This window comes from Erpetoichthys calabaricus, chromosome 6 (assembly GCF_900747795.2).
Source record: "Erpetoichthys calabaricus chromosome 6, fErpCal1.3, whole genome shotgun sequence".
Classification (NCBI taxonomy): domain Eukaryota; kingdom Metazoa; phylum Chordata; class Cladistia; order Polypteriformes; family Polypteridae; genus Erpetoichthys; species Erpetoichthys calabaricus.
The window spans coordinates 217,604,867-217,626,781 of NC_041399.2; the positions used below are offsets into that span (position 1 = coordinate 217,604,867).

At 42.9% G+C, this 21,915-nt stretch overlaps 1 protein-coding gene across 5 annotated transcripts in view; it reads left to right on the forward strand.

Moving 5' to 3' along the window:
- The window catches only part of prkag2a (protein kinase, AMP-activated, gamma 2 non-catalytic subunit a), a 98,092-nt gene extending 76,733 nt beyond the window's left edge, over positions 1–21,359 (forward strand). For 3 of the 5 annotated variants that reach the window (XM_028790828.2, XM_051929379.1, XM_028790833.2), the window contains 9 exons: positions 5,254–5,312; positions 8,671–8,716; positions 8,916–8,970; positions 9,279–9,405; positions 17,163–17,328; positions 17,817–17,854; positions 18,810–18,956; positions 19,825–19,918; positions 20,252–21,359. In XM_028790828.2, the coding sequence (XP_028646661.2) occupies positions 5,254–5,312; positions 8,671–8,716; positions 8,916–8,970; positions 9,279–9,405; positions 17,163–17,328; positions 17,817–17,854; positions 18,810–18,956; positions 19,825–19,918; positions 20,252–20,283 (764 nt within the window). In that variant the 3' untranslated portion in view covers positions 20,284–21,359. Of the gene's footprint in view, positions 1–5,253; positions 5,313–8,670; positions 8,717–8,915; positions 8,971–9,278; positions 9,406–17,162; positions 17,329–17,816; positions 17,855–18,809; positions 18,957–19,824; positions 19,985–20,251 lie in introns of all 5 variants that reach the window. The other 2 variants (XM_028790829.2, XM_028790830.2) reach the window with 2 other exon arrangements.
- Positions 21,360–21,915: the final 556 nt, after the last annotated feature.

Sequence of the window (21,915 nt, forward strand, 5' to 3'; positions counted from 1 at the left end):
GCCTTTTCCTGTAAGAAGCGACGACGAAGTTCCTCTGCAAGGTGAGCCATGAACACTCTTCTTTTCTCAGCGGACCCCGTGCATGCCTTATACAATACGTGTGCGTTCATCGCTGCTAGGTCAAGGATGTTGTACAACACAGCAACCGGCCACCTGCGTGTTCCTGTGCGCACTGAACAAGCACGCGCCTTCTGGTCCATGATGTCAACGCCACGCTGGGGAAAAAAGAAAGACAAATATATGTGACATTTTGAAGAAATCATTTTATCACCAGAAGAGCACCAGAGTACTTCGTCACACTAATATTTTTTTCATTAGCATACCTTCATGTGGTTGTAGTCTGTGACCGTGTTTGTTTTTTTTTTTTTTTATCTTGCCCAATCTCCACATCATGGTGCATTGTGCTGAGAATGCAGACAGACTTCATCTTTTTGGGCACATACACTGTCAGCATGGCACTGGGAGATCTAAACACCAGCGTGGAGAATTGTTCGTGTACTGAACTGCCTTTAGCTGCAGGTGGAAGTTCCCGTCGCACTTTATTCATGGTGCCAAGCAGAGCTGTATTGCGGTGCAGCAGTCTATTAGCCAGCGAAAGTGACGTGAAGAAGTTGTCTGTTGTTACGGTTCTGCCTTTTTGGATTGCGGCAGATTTGGAGACAAAGTACATGTGCAATGCCACTCCTTATTTAGGAAAAGATCCCAGTCGTCCCACGGGAGAAAGATTTTCCGAGTCTGTGGTCATAAAGCTTATGGAGCCATTTCTGGACAAAGGCAGAACCGTAACAACAGACAACTTCTTCACATCACTTTCGCTGGCTAATAGACTGCTGCACCGCAATACAGCTCTGCTTGGCACCATGAATAAAGTGCGACGGGAACTTCCACCTGCAGCTAAAGGCAGTTCAGTACACGAACAATTCTCCACGCTGGTGTTTAGATCTCCCAGTGCCATGCTGACAGTGTATGTGCCCAAAAAGATGAAGTCTGTCTGCATTCTCAGCACAATGCACCATGATGTGGAGATTGGGCAAGATAAAAAAAAAAAAAAAACAAACACGGTCACAGACTACAACCACATGAAGGTATGCTAATGAAAAAAATATTAGTGTGACGAAGTACTCTGGTGCTCTTCTGGTGATAAAATGATTTCTTCAAAATGTCACATATATTTGTCTTTCTTTTTTCCCCCAGCGTGGCGTTGACATCATGGACCAGAAGGCGCGTGCTTGTTCAGTGCGCACAGGAACACGCAGGTGGCCGGTTGCTGTGTTGTACAACATCCTTGACCTAGCAGCGATGAACGCACACGTATTGTATAAGGCATGCACGGGGTCCGCTGAGAAAAGAAGAGTGTTCATGGCTCACCTTGCAGAGGAACTTCGTCGTCGCTTCTTACAGGAAAAGGCGATGGAAAAAGAAAAGATGATACAGCATCAACAAACTTCCGTTCTAAGACCTCAGCTTCCCCCAGGGAAGAAAGTACAGTGTCAGGTGCTCATTCACTGTAATAGGAACCATAGCACAGAGAGGTGTGTACACTGCAACAAGTACACATGTTGTAAATGTAGGAATGGCGGACCTTGGGTGTGTGGGAACTGTTAATATTTGAATGTGATGATTTTATATAGCACGGATCGGAAATCAGCAGTTCTTAACATTGCACCACGCAAGCTGTTGTATCAACCACCAACTGTAACTTGCTTTCTTTATTCTTCGGTTATAGTCTTGAATAAAAGTGCACTTTTATTTATGTGAAACCAGCTGTGTCAGATGGGGTTGTATGGATTGATTCTGAATGTGACTGCGAGAATGAAAAGTGAATTAAAAAAAAAAAAAAAAAAAAAAAAAAGCTAACCTTTACCAGTATCATAAGTTACACCGCCTGTTACAGACTGAAATCAAATTTATATTGTTATTCTAAAATTGTAAGAATAAGAGCAGTTAATTTTTCGAAGTGGAGCCGTGCGGAATCGAACTCGCCACCCTCTGATTCCCAGTCAGGGGCTGATACCATTACGCCACCACGGCGGTTGTAGTAAGAAAGTCAATGTGGCATGCTAACGCGGCTTTTTTTTTTTTTTGCATGAAGGCGCACGTGTTCTTTTATTTGTACCTTTTGTGAAAGTGTTTCTTTGATATATGGACTTCAGGCTTCATACGTTATATAGTTTATGCCTACATTTTGTCATTTACTATTAGAATATGAAAAACGTTTCTGTTTTAAAAATGTGTTTGCACAGCCAACTATAGAAATGGAACACACATGAAATGCGTGTATTCCAAATAACGCTAGAATTATTTCCACTGTAAAACTCCACTTCAATCCCAGGTAATCAAATCAAGGCAAGGCTTGAGCTAGGAGAGAAGTTCATTCTAAGTCGGTGGGGGGATGGAATAGCTGGCTGCTAGTAGCTTTATCAGCACATTTAGATGACAAAGGATTCTGGCGGAGAGGTGCAAACAGATTTAAGACGCGATTTAAGGTGGGACGGATTTACGAGTTTTTTCGTAGGCTCTGGTAATTCTAGTGTTAACACTGTTTTCATGACCTGTGTGTCACTAGTGTCTAACGCCAAGGAGGTTAATAGTCAAATGATGCGGCTGCGTTCAGAAAGAACCAATCCCAATAAGTCTCCTCTCAAATAATGTCGGGTATTTACTAACAACTAATTAAAGTGTCTCTGATTTAGCTCATATAAAGTTTGGCAGTTCCTGTAGGATTGTTCTGACATGCTCTTAGCTGTAACATAGTCCAAAAGCCATGGTCCTCGGTGAGCTTTTAAAACATGAATGGGATCTCCTCATTGAAAAGTATCCATTAGGACAAGGGCACAAAAAAGTATTCAAAGCATTGAACATCCCATGGAGCATAATGCAGACTGCCATTAACAAGTGGAGAAAATATGGATCAACAGTGACTCTACCAAGACTGATGAGAAGAGAAGGAGAAAACTGGTCAGAGAGGCCACCAAGAGGCCTACAATAATGTTAAAGTTGTAATGGCCGACTCGCTCTCCAAAACAGCAGCTACACCACCAAGACCCATGACCTGGCAAGATAAGGACGCTAGACCCGACAAGGCGTACTTCTTCCAAATAAACTCGCCACCCCACCCCCCCAATTGACAATCAAAAGTAAGCCAAAAAACAAATAGTACGTAAAATAATAAAGTGAGTATGTATTGATTAAAAAGAGAAATGACCAAACAATATATAATCTCTTACCCCGACATAACATTCAACCCCAAAAGTGTCTGAAAGAAAAGGTGCAGCACAAAGTTAATATCCAATACAAACCCTCCCTTGACCCCACACTGAACATGAACTCATTAAGACACTCAGAAAGCATGAAACACACAAGTCCAGAAGATGTAACAGAAAATGGATAATGTTTGTGAACCTAGTTCAGCTGGAAAAATAGTCCTACGGAAATTACACGGATGAAAATGATGGCTTGCTCCTCTCCCCAAACAACAAACAGTCTCGCTGTGCTTATTCTTGGTAGGTGGCGTGATCTAGAACCCCAGAGTTTTGGGGTGCAAAGCTCTTGTTGTCGGGCACTGAAGGTGGCAGGTAGACCAAGGTGTGAATGATTTGGATCGGCACCCTCTCATGTCTCTCTAGCGAATTGGCGGACTAGTAGAACGAGTTCTTCCATTTAAAAAGCAAATGACTGGATGCAGGTAATGAGATTGACAGGACCATTTATCATGCGGGACCACGGATTCACGGTGTTCTCCTTCCCCTTCTATTTCGCAGACGGGACAATGCTGCGAAAGGTGGGACTCGGCACAAAGTACATTTACGACGACATTAATCATGTAGCACCACTTCAAAGTAGCTGCAGGATTTCCTGGCACGTACTGCTTGTTCCCTACTTATGACAAGAATCAGTCATGTTATTCATATGTCTGAGTTGTGGGGTAGGCTAGCAAGACAAAAGCCTTTTCTCACTAAGAAACCTCTCCAAGCTTGGCTAAACTTTGCAGCGAGGTATCCCAATGTCTCCTACAACCACGTGGAAAAATGCATTATGGTCTGATGAGATTTTGCCCTAATTCCAAAAGGTATGATTGGTGCAAAAATAACACAGCACTTCATCAAAAGAACTCCATGAGACCCAATGTGAAGCATAGTGAGGCAGCATCATGCTTTGGGCCTTGATTGATGGAATGGGCCTAGATTGATGGAATCTTGAAGAGCTCCAAGTATCGATCTGTTTTGGCACAAAATCTTCAGGCATCTACTAGGAAGCGAAAGATGAAGAGGAATTTCAGCATGATAACGACCCAAAGCATACATCAAATCAATGGCTTCATCAAAGGAGTATCGATGTTCTGGAATGGCCCAACCTGTGCCCAGACTACTGGGGTGACCTGAAGAGAGCAGTGCACAGGAGAGGACCTCAGAATTTTTAGCAAGGTAAAAATCGCCAAGTCCAGATGTGTCAAACTGATAGACTTTTACCCAAAAAGACTGAGTGCTGTAATAAAGTCAAAAGGGGCTTCAGCTAAGTATACATTTAGGGGGTCAGTCAGCACACTAATTCAACCAGGTTTTTGTATGATATATTGTTTTTATTTTTCCCTTTTTTTTCAGTAAATCGTTTCTGATTTGTTTTCATTTTCTTTGTATAGATTACAGTTTTGCAATAAAGGTGGAATAAGTTCTGACCGGATTTATCTTGGTTCTTCTTTTATTCACACACAATCTGATTTTGGCAGGGGTGTGTAGACTCTTTATATCCACTGTATTTTTCAGATGCTGATCCAATAAGTAGTGCAAGACGTGAGCCATATGTGCATCAGACACCATACGCCTTTCTGAAAAGTGAGAAGACATCCTCCAATTTGTCCCAGTGCTTGTATCTCTATAGCCCACATCTATGGACCCAAGACTTGTGACCCTTGTCTGCGCTTCGGTACTCTGACCTTTTGGCTAAGCACCTACTTATTTGAAGTGTAGCCCATTCTTACCACAGCTTAGACATTTGACGCATTGGATTGTCGGAAGGGGTTCCTGACAGTAACGACTTGAAGTGTTTTCTAGTGAATTGGAGAGGATTTTCTTAATCTTTTTAGACTAATTGGCTTCAGTTTGGTATTGAACTCCTCCACTGTTCGTAGCGCTTGAGCTGTAGGCCTACATATCACCACTTCTGTACATCCTGCCAATGCAGCCACAGTAATGCCCTAAGAAGCGGACTGTCCCAGCCTGATCTTACAGTTGTGTGTTTTTCTTCTTTGTCTAGGAATGCTAACAATAACGGACTTCATCAACATACTGCATCGATACTACAAGTCACCAATGGTATGTCTGCTGTCATTTAATGTTCTAATCCTGAGGAAGATCTGGGGTAAAACTAAACCACACAGTAATGAAGCACACTGAGAAATGCATGCCACCAGATGTGTGTGGTACCAAATGCAAGGAGGAACCTCCTGGTCAGATATGTTTTCAAATTGTCAAGCATGGTGGTAAATGTTTTTCAGAATCTACAGCACAAGAATTGTATTCTGTGTATTAGATTAACTGGTATATTGTCTACTCCTGATCGGATGCTCCCAGCTCTGGGAAGTCTTCACAACGCACAAACTTAGAGAAAAAAAAAAAAAAAACAATGAAAATGTTACCTTCGGCTTTAAATTGTGGTTACCTTTAAGTGTCCGTGAACTTACATTCCTGCACTCTCCTCCACAACCACTGTCGAAGACTGGAAAAGCAGCCCAGTCAGTGTGCTCATTCCTGCAGCCCACTTCTGCCAGTGCACCACAGTTGGCTGCTGTAGGCTTCTCTTATTATGTTCATTCCCTCGTAAATGAGACCAATGTACTATAAGCCATCTTTGTGGCAACCAGATATCTCCGCACTCCACAATTTTAGGCTGTTGGTTCTTCTCAAACAAGCCCATGTGATTTGCCAGCACAAGTCATTGTTTGGTTTTATATGAAGGGGAAAAATCACATGAGAGGAGCAATTGGTAAATTGTAAAATCAAGATATTTTCAAAATGTTAGTAATCCGTGGGAATATTCAGAGTAATTCCTTCTGTGCATTTATACTACATGGACCTGCCCAATTGTGTTGCATGCATTGACTGGGTGACTTGAGCAGTCTGTGCAGTTGCAGTACTGGTGCATAGAACTGCTTGTGACATCTGTGGTTGTAGGCCTCTGGCTGGCAGACCTGTGTCATTCCCTTAAGACCAGCATTGTGGCAGCAGAGCCATCAGGATTGTATGGTTTTAGTAAAGTGAACAGTAGGTCCCAGAAGCCTCCCTGCTGTGGCAATGTGTGACTTGACCAGTTTCCTCTACAATCTGATGTCGATAGATGTCCATTATTTTGAAAATCTTCTGCTCAAGAAGCTTCTGCTCGACCAGGTCCTGTCAAGGAAAATTACAGACACCTTTATAAGTGTCCAGATAGGAGTTGTTGAGAGGGTTCCAGTCGAGCCTGAAAAAAAACAGATGAGTGGAGGCCATTGAAGTTCCCATGGAAACTTGAAATGATCTGCTGGCATGGGCTTTGGCAGACATACTGCGTGAAAGGCCTTACAAGTGTTTCACACTCGTTTTTCACATGTCTAAAGCCCTTTGTGCATCCACCGTCAAATTCTAGAGAACGTTTTTAGAATGTGGGGCTTTTGAATTTTTGAATAATTCTCAGAGGTTGTAGAAGAAATCAAATCAAATGATACAAGAGTCAGGCTTCAAGTTTTCATAAAAACAAGCCATGGGAGTGTTTAGTCATCCTAGAATGCCCTTCCTTGTCCTCTCCTGCTCAAGCACCTTGACTTTTTCTCAGCTGTTCCCTGCTTTAGCAGCAGATGTATTTTTACTTCAGGGTTTTTATTTGTTGCTGTATTTGGAGTTTCACAGGAACAACACCTCCTTGTGTGAGAGGGCCTGGGAATGCAGTCTGTGCCAAGGAATCCAAGTAATCTCCTCAAACAGTTTATAATCTTGGTGAAGCTGCTCATGTTATTACCTTGTTTAGTTTGCCAGGATCTTGAGCAATTGTGGCTTTTCCTTTGTCAGGTGATCTGTAAGGAGGTTCATTTTTGTTTGTATGTACTGTATGTGTGTGTATATATATATATATATATATATAAAATACAATTTTTATTTAGTTATTTATTTTTAGATGGGTCCATTTCAGCTTCAGCACCCAGCAATTTGTAATTTCTTGGCTCACATCTTGCCAGTTCTGTTAAAGTTAAGTTAAGATAGCAAAGGACCTGCTGAAAAAGGACTTGGAAAACAAGGAGACACGCGTGTTTATGTATAATATTCAGCTGAATAGCTTTTGTTCTATTACAAACAGTTGCTTTTGCTATTTTTCTCAAATCTCCCCTGACATTTCTTCTGATATTTTAACACTTTGCTGCTTCTCCCATACCATCCTTCACCCCTTAGTACTGCTATCTGAGCAAGCGTTCAATGTCTGGTAAACACCACCAATAGGTGTACCTCCTTTATCACAGACGACTCAATTAATGAAAACGTAAAGTTTGTATGTTTGTGTCTTTTTTTTGTCAAATCTCTTTATCTGTAAATAACAAAAAACGTTTGGTTGGGAATGCAGTGTTTCTCAATGATCTGCCTAAATGGCATTTTTCACAGATCCCACAAACAGATCCCTCAAGATCCATTACTCCTGGTGTGAAATCACAGATGTTAGTAATTTGGTTAGATGTTGAGATCCTTAACTCTGGCAGCCTGACTTTTAACTATCAAAGGCAATTGTCTGTCCTTTTAGTTGCATGCCGAGTCTTGAAGCCTTCATAATTCTCCATCCATATAGTTATGCAGTCAGATAATGAATGGGTGCCATCACTGGCCCAGACCCAGTTTAGAGATGGGGGAGGGCTACGTCAGTCTTAATGGGAACTGATTTAGTTTCAATATTCAGAAATGCAGGCAGGTCTTGATGAATCTGAATGGTTGTGACAATTCTTAATTTTTTGAGGAGGTCAGCAGTGTGTGTGTGTGTGTGTGTGTGTGTGTGTGTGTGTGTGTGTTTCTTGCACTTATTTTTCCAACACCTCCACAGCAGCTCCAACCAATTTAGCAACTGCCACCACCAACACACTTCTTTGCTCCACTTTTGAAACTAGTTTCTCATGACTTTCCAGTTACTCCATATAACACGTTTTGCTAAAATGGACTGAGCTTTTCATCGAACACTTTAGAAATATTGTCTGTGATTAACGAATGGCCTGATGCAGCTTAAGGCCAGGAATTCTAAGAATGGTTGATTCTACTGCAGATAAGCTTCAGAAGAGTTGGATTTTTCAGATTTGTGTGTTTCTCTGCAGCATATTGGCAAAGTCTTTTGTTAAATATTCTTCCAGTCAGTGCAGCTCACAGAAAAGAAGAGAAGGAAGAGTGAGAAGTTTCACAGAGTCAGTAGATGGTGTGGTGCTTAGCAATTATAACCTGTTCTTTCAATCTACCATCTTGGACCCCCCGTGTTCATTTTTGACTGGCATCCGTTTGCTTTCTGTGACTTCTGAAGATTGGCTGTTTTGAGGATCTCTTAGCCTAGTCATTTCTGGAAACTTTTTTATGTAAAGGCTAAACTACGTGTATGCCTGCTACTTGTGTGAAAGGAATTGCTTCCTACTGCAGTTGCACGAACTAAAGCACGATGGTCTGTTTCTTTCAGGTACAAATTTATGAACTTGAAGAGCACAAGATTGAAACGTGGAGGGGTAGGTACACTTGTTGCTGTTGGAAATTCTTGGGTGGATCTGCACACCAGTCTGGATTGTTGTAGCTGTGAAGGCTGCCACTGGCATCATGTGGTTTTAAATTCTAGCTGTTTCTTGCCATGTAACATAGTGGTTTGAGTAAGTGTCCTGTTGGCCAGATAAACGCTTGTTTTGACTCCTTCTCTGCTTTCTCCAACAGAACTGTACTTGCAGGAAACATTTAAGCCTTTGGTAAACATATCGCCTGATGCGAGGTAAGCTCATGTAAGCAATCTGAACAGATCACACCCTTTACCCTGCTTGTGTGTTCTTCAAATTGAGTGTGAGAAACGAATGATTTCCGAGCTCTTCAGGGAACGGTCACCATGAAAGCACTGGGGCCTGCCTGCATGCTACAAGACTTTTTGTGGCCCTAGCTGGCTACCCTTGAGCAGGCTTGCTGTCAGTTGGCTCTTCTCTGGCCTTTTGTTGCTGAAACTTTTACCTGTATGCTGGTGGGGTCCTTATTCAAAGACCAGATGATCACTAAATGCTACAACCTGTTCTCTCATTCTCTCCCCAGTCTGTTTGATGCTGTGTATTCACTCATCAAAAACAAAATTCACCGACTCCCCGTCATCGACCCGATCAGTGGGAATGCACTTTATATCCTCACCCACAAGAGAATTCTCAAGTTTCTGCAGCTCTTTGTAAGTAATGATGTGCTCGGCTGGGGCAACTTTGGGGTTGGGGTTGGAGACTGGCACAAAAGGAAAACTTCCACAGTCCAAGTGTCTTTGTTCTTAGAGTTTTAGTGAAATTCAAATCATGGAAATGAAGAGAAGCATTGCTAAAATACCCACAAAATAACTCATAGCTTGTAATGTTTCAGGCTTAAATTAATTTTCTGCAATATATACAGCAGGTTTCTATATTAACACAGTTTACATCAGTAAACGCTGGCGCACATAAGGTGTTTACAATATGACATCCGCTCCGATGACTGTATGCCTCTTTACCTTTCCATTTGCAAGCCAACAATCTAATCTCTTTATCATTCCATTGTCCTGCCTAACTGAGATAATCCTGTTGCTGCATCAGAAATATTCAAAATGTTCCATTTACAGGTTGGTTTGAAGGGGATAAAACATACGCTTCAATTAGCCATGTAAAACTGACTTTCTGTTCTACATTAGCAGATACTTCAGTGAATTTAACATTAACTTACAAAGATTGACTCTTACATCAATAATTAATGGTCCGTTAGAAAAGGTAGGAGTGTGGAAAGTATTAAAATGACTGTTGACCCAAAAAATAACATCCACACATTTCCCGGAGACTTGGGAATTTAAGCATTCATTTATTCACGGTCAGGATTGTGGGGGCCCAGAGCCTGTCCCACAGGCATTAACCACAAGGCCGGAACCAACCCTTGAAGGAGTGCAAGTCCATTGTAGGGGTCAGCCCTAGATTAACCATTAAAGAAAATATGCCCATTTTAGGGCATTAGAGAAGGGGGGCACCAAAGAGTCCCCACTTTAACTGTTTCACTGCCACCCTAGACTTCTAGACCGGAGTCGAATTTTTTTGTACTTGCCCTTACCTGTTGTGTTTGTGTTTTAATCTACATTGTTTGAAAAACTGTTTCTTTGGCATGGTGAGTGACTAAAGTTTTAAACTTCTATCTTGGCTTCATTTCCACAGAGTGTAAACACAACTGGCCAGGTATTGCTAGCATTTAACTCCTCAGCTGATTAAGCTCATTATTTTATTATTTTGTACTCTAATTTCTTATGTCGTCTACAGCACTTGTTGAGTCTTTATAGCTTGTCAGTTAAGCAGTGAAAGGTCCGAGGGTGTGCCATTATTGTTGGTCTGCACTTAGGGCCTCAGTTGGCCTTAACCTGGCCCTGGCAGAGCTCACATTCACACCCCATGCTCATCTCAGCAGTGTCCATTTGAGTTGTTGTCAATCGGCCTGTCCTGCCTGTCTTTGGGCTGTAGGTGGAAAATCACAATGTCACGAAAGACCCATACAGATACACTGAGAACATGCAAACTCCACACAAACCGTGACCAGGCCCAAGGTTCAAACACAGCCTCTTGGAGCTGTGAGTGCTACCCCTGCACCCAAATTAAAATCTGCTCCAAGAGCCAGCCAAGAAGAAAGCAGAAAGTTTATCTCGACTGACTAACAGAACACACATGAGGTGGTTTGGGTTTTTTCTGTTGTTTTGTGGTATTTGCATTAACTGGGAAAGCCACTGTTGAATTCACTGGTTTATATTTACAATGAAGAAGGTCTTTTCAACTTCTGTTTGACATTTTACATGTTTTGTAGCACCTCCTGAGTGAAGGATTTAAAGATCCCCAAATAACTGCCTGTTTGGTCAAACAGCTGGGAAGGCACCATCACCTGTAATTAGGGTGGGCTTCAGCCTAAGTTTTAACTCCTAAGCGAATTATTAATTTTAAGTGAATTACTAAAGGGTTTGCTCCACTGCAATGGCTGCCCTGCTTTAGAATTCTGGGGTGCTTGATGTCCTAAATGTGGTTGTCATCTAATGTGTGAAAGCCATCGGTCCCCTGGGAGGATACTGAGAAGCAATGCAGCAGACTAGGAAGTTGTGTTTAGGATTCCAGCAGCAACAAAAGGTGTTAACAGTGAACAGGAGAAACACACACACTTACTGCTCATGGGCCATCTTCAGTGTGCAGCAAACAGAAATATCCACTCCCTAAATGTCGCAGAGGGCATTCCAGAAGATGCTGTGTGGTAGAAATGGCCTGCTATGTGGCAGCAAAAGCTGTTCACTGTGTTTATCCAGGGTGTGTCTTGTTCCTTTGAGGATTCTGAAGAGGACGTGCCCCACAACCCCTAGCTTACCAACAAGTGTAACTAAGGAGGGTAAGTGGCAGGCGTCTGTTTGACTTCCAGTCGCTCCCCAGGGGCAGTGCAGTCTCCAGTAAATGCCTAATTTGGAAATGGCCACAAGCACACAATTTAGGACTTGTGTTTATTGTACAATTCCTGAAATGCTTTTCTTCCATCATCATCATTGGAATCTGATTCCTTTATCATGCTCAGAATTAAAAATGCCAGTTTCTGTTTCATACAGCCTAGCAAAGGGGACTCAAAGTTCTTAACAGATCTCCTAGTGCATGACATTGTGTTTTAGTCTGACTGTTGCACTGTGCCAAGCAGTGGGGTGCAGTGGAGAAAGCTGCTATGTTTTTATTTTGTTTCCCCATGGAACAGGAAACTTGATAAAATGTCATGCTGACAATCTAAAAAATAGTTGGCCCAAATTACAGCAGTCATCACAGCACACAGAAAGTGAGCTTCCTATTCCAGCCGTGTCATTGTTACAGGTTGGAGTGCGATTATGGGATTGGTGCTCCTTTGCTTGCAGCCGTTCAAAACAGATGAGCACTTACATAAAGGGAAAAATGGAAGGACAGACATAAACCAAAAAAAGGAGTTGGCACGCACAAGAGCCAAGTGAACTTGAGAATGCTGCAACAGAGAACCTCATGCGGATAGTGCCATCAGATTACAAGACGTAGTTGAGGAAAACGGACAAATCACCAGCTACAAACCTCTCCTGCTGCTAATGTGGCACACGGCATTAACAGCAAGCACTGGGGCATCTGCAAGTTTATTAGGCAGCTTGTAGAGATGCGAGAAAGCGTCTTTGTGACTCCAGGAGACTGTGGGTACAGCTGGAGGTGAGCAGGAAAAAGACAAAAAGCAATAATGAGCTTCTGATGAGTGTAACAAGATGGAGCCTTTCAAACATGCGTAGAAACTGGACAAGTGCAGAACTCTGCAAAAATTAAATAAAATCTCGTTGAGCCACTTCTGCATTGCATCCAAGTATCTTACCAAGTTTGTCATTTAGAAATGCAACTTATTACTGAGCCTTATGAGGCTTGTGAGACTTTTCCTGCTACCAGAACATGAGATCCGGTGTCGGGGTCTGTGAATGCAAATCAGTTTTTTCTTGCCATTGCCATGTGGCGTTTGTTTCACTTATGCATTTGTTGGTAGATCTACTGTACCTCCTCGAAATCCTGACCAGCCTGCATAATACATTTGTGTTATTACAACTTGCTACATTCAGATTGTGGTTTGCCAGTTGCCCCATGGTAGAAATACAGCTGGTTCTGTGCTAAGAATCTCCATCATTTCCTTTAAGAAAATGAATCTGCAAATAATCCATTCTCTTTATACATTTCTCTACAGGAAGTTTCATATAATTTTTCTGAAACCCTGGCAAAGAATCCAAGGCACCCCCATGTTCACTCAAGAAAACCTGAAATTGGTTTTCAGTTGCGTTTGGTAAGATGAGACCAAATGGAGACAACAGATTAAGCGCTAAAATCTCTCCCCATAGTAAAGACCATGTTTCTGAAGTTGCTTTGGGGACCACTGCTGACTGATAAACTTTGGCCCATCTTTGTATCGACTTCGTCTGCGCTCCTCATAGGTTTTTGTTTCAGTGATTGTGCACATTTAGAAAGCATGGCACCGGGGACAAAAGAATTCCTGGAGCAGGTAGTGCTCGCCGGCCTGCCTGACTTGCAATGAGCTGGCATCAGCCGAGACCATTCCTACCACCTTCTTCATCTTTGCCGTCCACCCTGCGCTTGTCAGGATGTCTACATCCACTCCAGGGATTTAGCCTGCCTGTCTGATATCCCACTCGTGTTTTATTGAAGTGTCAGCCTACTGAAGGTGCTCACACCTTTGTGAAGTTTGCAGAGATGAAGTGAATGCTGATTGTATTGGTTTCAAGTAATGCAGCAGTTTAGGTTGTCTGGTTCATTGATTAGTCCCACCTTCACCATCGTAGTCTTCATTGAAAACAGACAGATTTGTCTCCAAAATTTTTTCTTCTAGTAAAGAGATGTAAGTAGTGGCATTCATCCTCTGCAGTGACATGTCACTTCATCATAGTGTCAACCGCCTACTTGGTAATGGGGTGAGTCTATCCCTTGGTGCACTCCTATGTACTCCTCGCTGGATTCCTCCCTGCTGGGTTTTGGTTTTTCTAAGTGATGTTACATTTAAATGACATTGAGCTTAAATAGTCCAGAGTGCTGTAGTGGCTACAGAGCTGGACTTTGACCCACAAGTCTGCTGATTCAGCTCCCACCGCCAACCTCCTGTAGATCACGGAGCATGTCCTCCCAAATACTTACAAAAAGTGTAGAACTGGTCCTACCACATACCTGTGCTTGTAAGGTCTCTTAAGATGATGTTTATTATCGCTATATAAAGCGGTTGATATTTAATATCTGAAGTAATAGGAAGAGCCCGTTTAATTTAGAGCAATGTTGGTGTGCTTTGGAGTTGGTGGATTTGTCTGGCATACCCAGTTCTGAACTGAGTAGGAAGCTGAAGGCTGGAATGGACACGTACGTTTTTAATGGAGTGAACAAAATGAGAATATTTGAATTGGCTTTACGCCATCCTGTGTACTTAGTTACTTGTGGTTGAGAGAAAGGAGACGAAGTGCCTACTTCAAAATAAATATCTCTGGCCCTCTGCTGTCCTAAGTTTGTCTACCTGCTGACTTTGTCACCTGAGTGGCCACAGGTAGGCACTTGTCAGCTCCTCTGCCAACCCTTTCATTGCAGCCTCTTCTAGGCCGTGGCCCTCCTCATGTTCGGTTCAGTAGGTACAGGGCCAAAGAGTTGCAACACACCTCCGGCTCTAACTCTGACTGCACAACAACTCCATACATCCATGAAGCCTAACCATCTTTGTCTTGAATTTTATGAATAAAGCTTCTGCGTAGTTGAAGGAGCTAATCACAATTTGTGTGTTTGCCCCCCTGTGTTCTGAAGGCTGCAAACAGCTGTAGAAGAAAGGAACGTATCGTCATCAGAAACGACAAACAGCAACACTACCAAAAATTCCATAATAGACAAAAAAGTTGCCTGTGAATTACAGTTTGGTGTTAACTCGGAGGCAGACTGACTAAGATAAGCTGCTGATGCTGCTGGCTCGTATTTAAGATTGATCTAACAAATTAGTGCAACTGCATTATTTAAACACCCCTCTTGATGCTCAACTTTGTACCCAGAAGAGTTGTAGAAAGCCCTTGGACTTCTAGACGACTCTTGGAAGACCTCATCTCAAGCAGTTATGTGAAAAGGTGATCAGAGTGACTCAAGTAACTGTAGGCTAGTATGCCCAACATGTATTACAGATACATTCATAAGAAAAATCTCTTGAATCACACGGTAAGAACAGCTGTGCACGTGAACAGTCACCGTGGGTTTAGACAGGGAGATCGTGTTTGACTAATGTGGTGGAATTCTGGGAGGAAGCCATTGGAACAGCATATGATGCCATTGAAATGTATTTTCACAAAGCTTTCAATAAGCAACATTTGTGATCAAACAGAGAAGTGGCAATTCCGCATGCAAAATTGGCCTAAACATATGAAAGCAACAGGCTGGGGGGCAGAGACGCTTTTAGCAGAATTCGGGGATGTTAATAGTGGTGACCCTTGGGGGTCAATGGTGGGGCTACTTCTCTTTTTAATAAATGTGAAAACTATTTGATAAAAATATATGGAAAAATTGAGCAGGACAGGCTTGGTGATCACGCAGAACTGGCTGGATTGTTCTAGAATGATGGGGAAAGTATCCGGGCTTTGCCAGATTCATAATGAATGAAACTGAATCTAAATAAATGGAAAATATTCCTTGTCTTTCTAAGACTTAGTTACGTGTTTAGTGTGTTTGGAGAGTGGAATAAAACTCTGCTCCAGTACTTCAGCACAGCCTTTTTCTTAGGACTCCACTACTTAACCCCCCAGAGACCACCACTTCATTCTGTCCCTTGCAAGGCATTGCCCCACCTTCTACACAGCATTTGAATCGATACAGTCCTGTAATATCCAGAGTTTAATAATTTCATTTTATTGTCATTTCAGGAAGCGTCTCTCCATAGGGATGTATCCACCAGATTGGAGTCCACCTAAGTTCTCTCTCGGTTTCTTGCACACGTCTCCCCATTCATACTTATTGCTTCCCCCTTACTGAGAACGGTCTGAATTCTGTCTTGTGTGTCACTCCTGAGTCACCAAATGCTTTACCAAATCATCTTTGAGGCCATTCAAGAGTAATTTCACATATGGGTCTTCTTAGCCTGCTGGTACATGTTAGTAAAAGCGACAGCCCTTTGTGTTCAGTAATAGTGTTAAGTCTTTTTAAAGCTGCATCTGTGCAACTTTACTGTGTGCCATAACAGGCCAGCTGTGTGCCAGTCATGTCCTGTGTAGCCTTCATCATGGTTTGTAGTGCCCTGCTGTCCAGGGCTGAGCAGATGCCTTGCCAGGAAGTAATGCAGCCAGTGAGAATGAGCCGCACTGTGCATCTGAAGAAGCCACTGGGCACAGATGGGGTCTTGCTGGGCTTTCTGCTAATGTCTAAGGGTGTAAAAGTGCTGGTGAGAAATCTTGATGCTAGTGCATTATGGTCATTTCAGGTTTCTGTTGAAATGGACTCTCAGCTTATGCAGATCAATTAAAGAAGTAGGGTGCGGACCATACATCGATGACCAGCTTCTTGGTTTAGCTGAAATATAAGGGAAGAGATTGATACAGTGGTGCCAAAGTAACTGAGGGCAGATGTCGTCCTCTCAGTGAAAAGTCTCATCGTTGTTGAAGGGGCCTAAGATGGTCTTGTCATCAACACATTTTATGATGGAATTGAAAAGTGGAGTCTGGCCACGCAGTCCTAAGTGAATAAGGGAGTACGAAAGGGGCCTCCACACACTATGTTATACCGGGGTCTTAGGATGGTTTGAAGAGCAGGGTGTATTTTCACCTCTGTGGACCAATGGAGAAGACAGCTGAACTAGACATGGTGAAAGCTATCTGGAGTGTTCTGTTTTAATGTTTCTTGCATACCACACTGTCAAAACATTTCATCACAGAGTGCCTCCTGAAGTGTTTGATATCAGAAGTCCACTGCAATGTGGGGTACAAGCAGTGCAGGCAGATTAAAGGCACTGACTGAGAAGTGTGTACAATTCTGAAGGCAGTAGATTGTGCAGCTTTGGCTGGCAGTCACTTTAAAATCGATTCTGCAGTAGGAACACCATAGCGGAGAGAGAAACTGATGAAGGGCATATTCTTCACACCAAAATAAGGAGAGCAAATCCCCAAAGCAAACTACCAAGTTGTGGAGGTGAAAGTTAGACATTGCAGAAGTGAAAACCTTTACTTGAACGTATTATGGAATCCACACGCAGTGTAGGGCTGGCGGACCCGTTCTCGTTCCTTCACGCCCCATTCATTTACAAAGATATCTCTTATGGTCACCATTCCAGCCTCTTGGGTTACTGTCTGACTTGGCTTTTCAGAGGGGAGTCTGCCACTTACTGTTCATGTTGTTGTTGGTGCCCAATATAAAGGAAGTGGTTGATTGTCTGAATTTTCTTTTCTAGTTGTCTGAGATGCCAAAACCTGCCTTCATGAAGCAAACATTAGAAGAGCTGGGCATTGGAACATACAGCAATATCGCCTTTATTCATCCAGACACTCCGATCATTAAAGCACTGAGTTTATTTGTGGAGCGGAGAGTGTCTGCACTGCCCGTGGTCAATGAATTGGGTACGTTTCATGTCCTAATGTTGGCTGTCATGCGTTTAAATGCAGATTTGAGCAGCTGGTAAAGAGGACGCCACACCACAGTACTGATGCCCAGCTTTAGTTTGTGTTGTGGGGTCTGCCAAAATGTTTTAAGATGGCGGGCAGCACTTCAGTCCTGGGCTCCATCAGTCAGGGTTAGCGTGTCGGCCAGCAGATCGACTCTTATGCCCGGATTCCGGCCATACCACCTGCTCATTTCACTTGACGTTTGAAATGTTTAACTGATGGGATCTTTTATTTGTTTTATTTTTTTTTTTTCTTCTGTTACTTTGCATTAAAGAAACCCCTCCATCTGCTCGTTCTCTGAATGCAGACTTGTGGGTGCTTCGAGGGGCTTGGGCAGGCATAGCTGTTAATCTTGCTCATTGGGTCTTCCTGTAACTGCAGAACTTGTTGTTTGTGCTCAGCGAGTATCGCTGCCTATTACAATTTTTTTTTTCTTTTTTCAGGAAAAGTTGTAGATATTTATTCCAAATTTGATGTAATTGTAAGTATTAACTTCAAATCTTTACAATGTTGTCAGAAGGTCACTTTATATTGAGCAGCTTGTAAGCTCTGTCTAGCCTTGTCTTACTTTTTATATATACATTCAGGGCAAAGAAAAAAGTATGTGAACTCCTTGGACTGACCTGGTTTTCCCCATTAATTGGTCATTAAGTGTGATCTTCTTCTTCTTCTTCTGAGTCCCAAGCATAGCCGGACACACTATGCCTCAGCTAACGGCACACAATTACAATTTTCATGTCTTTGTTGGACGCACCCATGAAACATTCATAGTGTACTATGGAAAAAGTAAAGCCTTGGATTGAGTAACTGCTCACATCTCCTTTGACAGCCATAACCTCATGCTAGCACGTCCTGTAGCTGCAGATCAGACCTTAATGATGTTCAGGAGGAATTTGGGACCATCCTTCCTTAGGCAACCTTTTCAGCTCTGCCATCCTCTTAGGATGCCTGCTGTGAACGGCCCACCTAAGGTCATTCTGCAGCATCTCAGTCAGGTTAAGATCTGGGTTGTGACCAGGCCACTTTAAGAGGGAGATTTTCTTATTTGAAGCCATTTTGTAGCAAGTTTACTTCAATATTGAGGGTCATTGTCCCGCTGTGTCCCATAACTTCTACTGAGCTTCAGCTGGCAGATGGGTACCCCGATAAAGCTCCCCTCAATGATTGCAAGCTGTCCCCATTGGTATGATATGTTTCATGTTATGAGGTGCCCTTTTATGCCATACATGCCGCTGCTTATTACTTACGAGAAACTGAAAAAGAGCAGTCTGTATGTGAAGACACTTGTATCCATTGATGTGGTTATTTCCAATACTTGTTCTTGTCCATTGTTTTATGTTCAGGTCACATTGTTCTCGCATGTAGTGCAGGCGTGTTTGCCTGGCATTTTGAGATGATGTGGCTTTCTGTAACCAGACTGTCTGGTCTTGCTTTAGAACCTTGCTGCTGAGAAGACGTATAACAATTTGGACATCACAGTGACGCAGGCACTACGACATCGCTCCCAGTATTTTGAAGGTGTGATGAAATGCAATCGGTTAGAGACACTGGAGACCATTGTTGACCGTATAGTCAAAGCTGAGGTAAAATGTGTTTATTTAACTAAGGGCTGGCGGCCACATAGCAGTGTCATACTGAATTCAACATTTGCACATGGGGAAAGGTCCTGTACGTTGGCAGTTTGTACGGACTGAAGCTAAAGAAAATGCTTGCATTCACATACAGTGTGTGGAAATGGTGTTTGTCTACAGGAAAGATTTAGTCTCTTGTGACCGGTCATGGTCAGTCTGTCATTAGGTGGCTACAAGAACATTGTAAGGTTTGGAAAGGACCTTAGCTCCTCAGTGGATGTTGGTATGCCATTCACTCAGTCATTTATGGTATACAGCAGTGCTGCTAATAAACAAACTTTATTGTCCACATATCTACTTCTGATGTTAAAATCCACTTTACTCCGTCGCCCTTGAGTTGGGCATGACGATATTTTTATTCTGTGCCTGTTTCACCTATCAAGGACCATCTTCAGCTGTCTCATCCTAAAACTTTTAACTCCATTAAAGTTTTTTTTGAACGTTTGTCTTCTGTTCTATTTTTGGAAGGATTCATATTCTTAATGCGCCTTCCTGCACTCAGTAAGATTTTAAAAGGGGCTTTGGGATCACTCAGCTTGGTAAATGCTGACGTCGCCCCAATATTCCTGGTAGTAACATTTCATCATCTTATGTACATAAAAAAGACCAAGCAAGACTTCAGCTGGTATTTAATGATGTATTTATTAGAGAACTAAAATAAAAAACCGAAATGCTTCTGGGCTACTAAAATGTTAGAAAGTTGGCATTGCAGCTTTGCTTCAGATTCATCACATTGAAAGTTCATCACTTTCATCCTTGATTGAAACTTCTTATAACTCGGAAAAATGAGCCATGGTGCTAACCTGTCATTGTGTTGCAGGTCCATCGCTTGGTTGTGGATGATGAGAATGCGAGTATCGTTGGCATTGTGTCTCTCTCTGACATTCTGCAGGCTCTGGTGCTCACGCCGGCAGGTATAGATGCTCAACATTCCTAAGTGTCTGGAAACTGACCTCTCACCCCTTCCCTCAAGTCCTCAGGTAGGGTACAGCATGGCATGTTGTACCCGCTGTGCTTGTTAGATTTGCATTGTGTGAGTGGGTTTATTCTGCATGGCTCATCTTTAGCCGCATGCAGTTGGCGGCTCAAAGGCCTTTGTGTGACAATTTTGTAAATGGGGGGGGAGACAGACGATAAGTGGGATGTGCAGGCCTCATACTGTCTAATAAGGAGCAACACACTGGAGTGCCTGGCAATCCCGTCCTCTGCTGCCTCAACCCAACTTCTGTCTTCTCCTTTTCATTCAGGTGCCAAACGAAAGGAAAGTGAGACCGAATGAAGGTGGCAGCATGTGGAAGAGACGGGCGAGCAACGTTGTCTGGGCTGGACTCTGAACAAAAGACTTTTGAGGCTGGGCTTGTGGTGGCGGCGGCCAACTTGCCGAGTTTGAAGATTTTTTTTAATTTTTATTTTTAGCAAGGAATGCTGGGCGAGCAGTGGAATCGTTTAGCAGTGGACCCGGTCTGTTGTGGGGGGGGGGGCGGCGGTTGGCGTTTTATTTTGAAGTACAAGCTGGTAGCCAATCATCTTTGTGTTTTTATTGTCTGCCGTTGCATCACTTTGCAGGTTTTTTTTCCTTCAATAATGGACTTTCACCTTGTGTTTTTATATAAATATATATGATATATCTATATTATATATATTTAAAAAAAAAAAAAAAGAATATATTAAAGTGCTTCAGATACGTCTGGATGTGAGAGCCAGTGCTCACCTTTCCATTAAGCAGATAAGCCTCTTAATTTGACAAGTCGGTCCTCTTCTGCGTTTGCCTTTGTTGTGCCCCCTGCTTCAGGCCTCTGGCGCCCAGGGTGGCGAGCTTGTTGCGTTAGTGCGTCATGAGTGCCTTAACACGTGGCCATTTCTAGCTGCTAGCAAAGTGAATGTTGATGTACAGTAAATGTAAGTCCGTGAACGGTTTTTAATTGTTTTGTATGAAAGGTGATTTTTCTACTATGGGCACCGACACCCCTACCCCCTAAACCTGCCCCCCGTTTACTCGCGTGAAGCAAGCCATGGAAAGCAGGATGATGCTGCCGAGTCGAGCAGCCACGCGCAGACTGACCCGATGATTTCTAGGGATCTCGATGTGGAGCTGCTGCTGTTCACACGCTTGTCAGGACATTTTGACGCATGACAATGACACTAGAATCTCAGTGCTTGTAGTTGATGCATTTTCTGTCGTTGTAATCAAAAGCAAAGCTACTGAGTTGCTTTTGGAAGCTTAGGTGGTGTGTTTCCGTGTAGTGTTTCCGTTTTTTCTTTTTCAGGTAAATCATTTTGTTCCTTTTGTGGAAAGGCCAGTGGAGCGTCTCCTAATGTTTTTATACAATCTTGCCAATAAAGAATTGATGGAAATGCCATGTCTGCTGTCTCACTTGCTCACTCAACCTCCTAAGCATTATGGCAACTTGGGGGGACTTGTTTGTGCCCAGTGCCATGAAGAATACATGTTGGTGACACCTTTTCATGGTCGCATGTTCATGGCATTGGTACCCTAAGTTCATGTTCACTGTGTATGTCCAAGCCACTGTGTGCCCGTTTATTTTTTATACACTGTGAAGTACGTATCACTCGGAAGTACACAACTTGTAACTGTACCTGGAATTCTGTGCTCATCTGACCTTTACTTTCAAAATGATCGTTCATGCCAGTCCTTGGCACAATCTCCATTTAGCACTCTCCACACCGAGGCCTGACTTGACTGGGGTCGGCCATCTTCTCCTGCCGTCTGTTGCACCCTAACCCTATAGAAGTTCTGTGTGTTTTAAGCTGGTGCGGACACAGACTTGCGGACAGCGATGGTTCAAACACCAACACACGTTTATTATACATATTTACAAATAAAGTGACACCCAACCCCAAAGTCCAGGCCTCTATCACAATGATGCCCCTCTCTTCAGGTCGCCTCCCG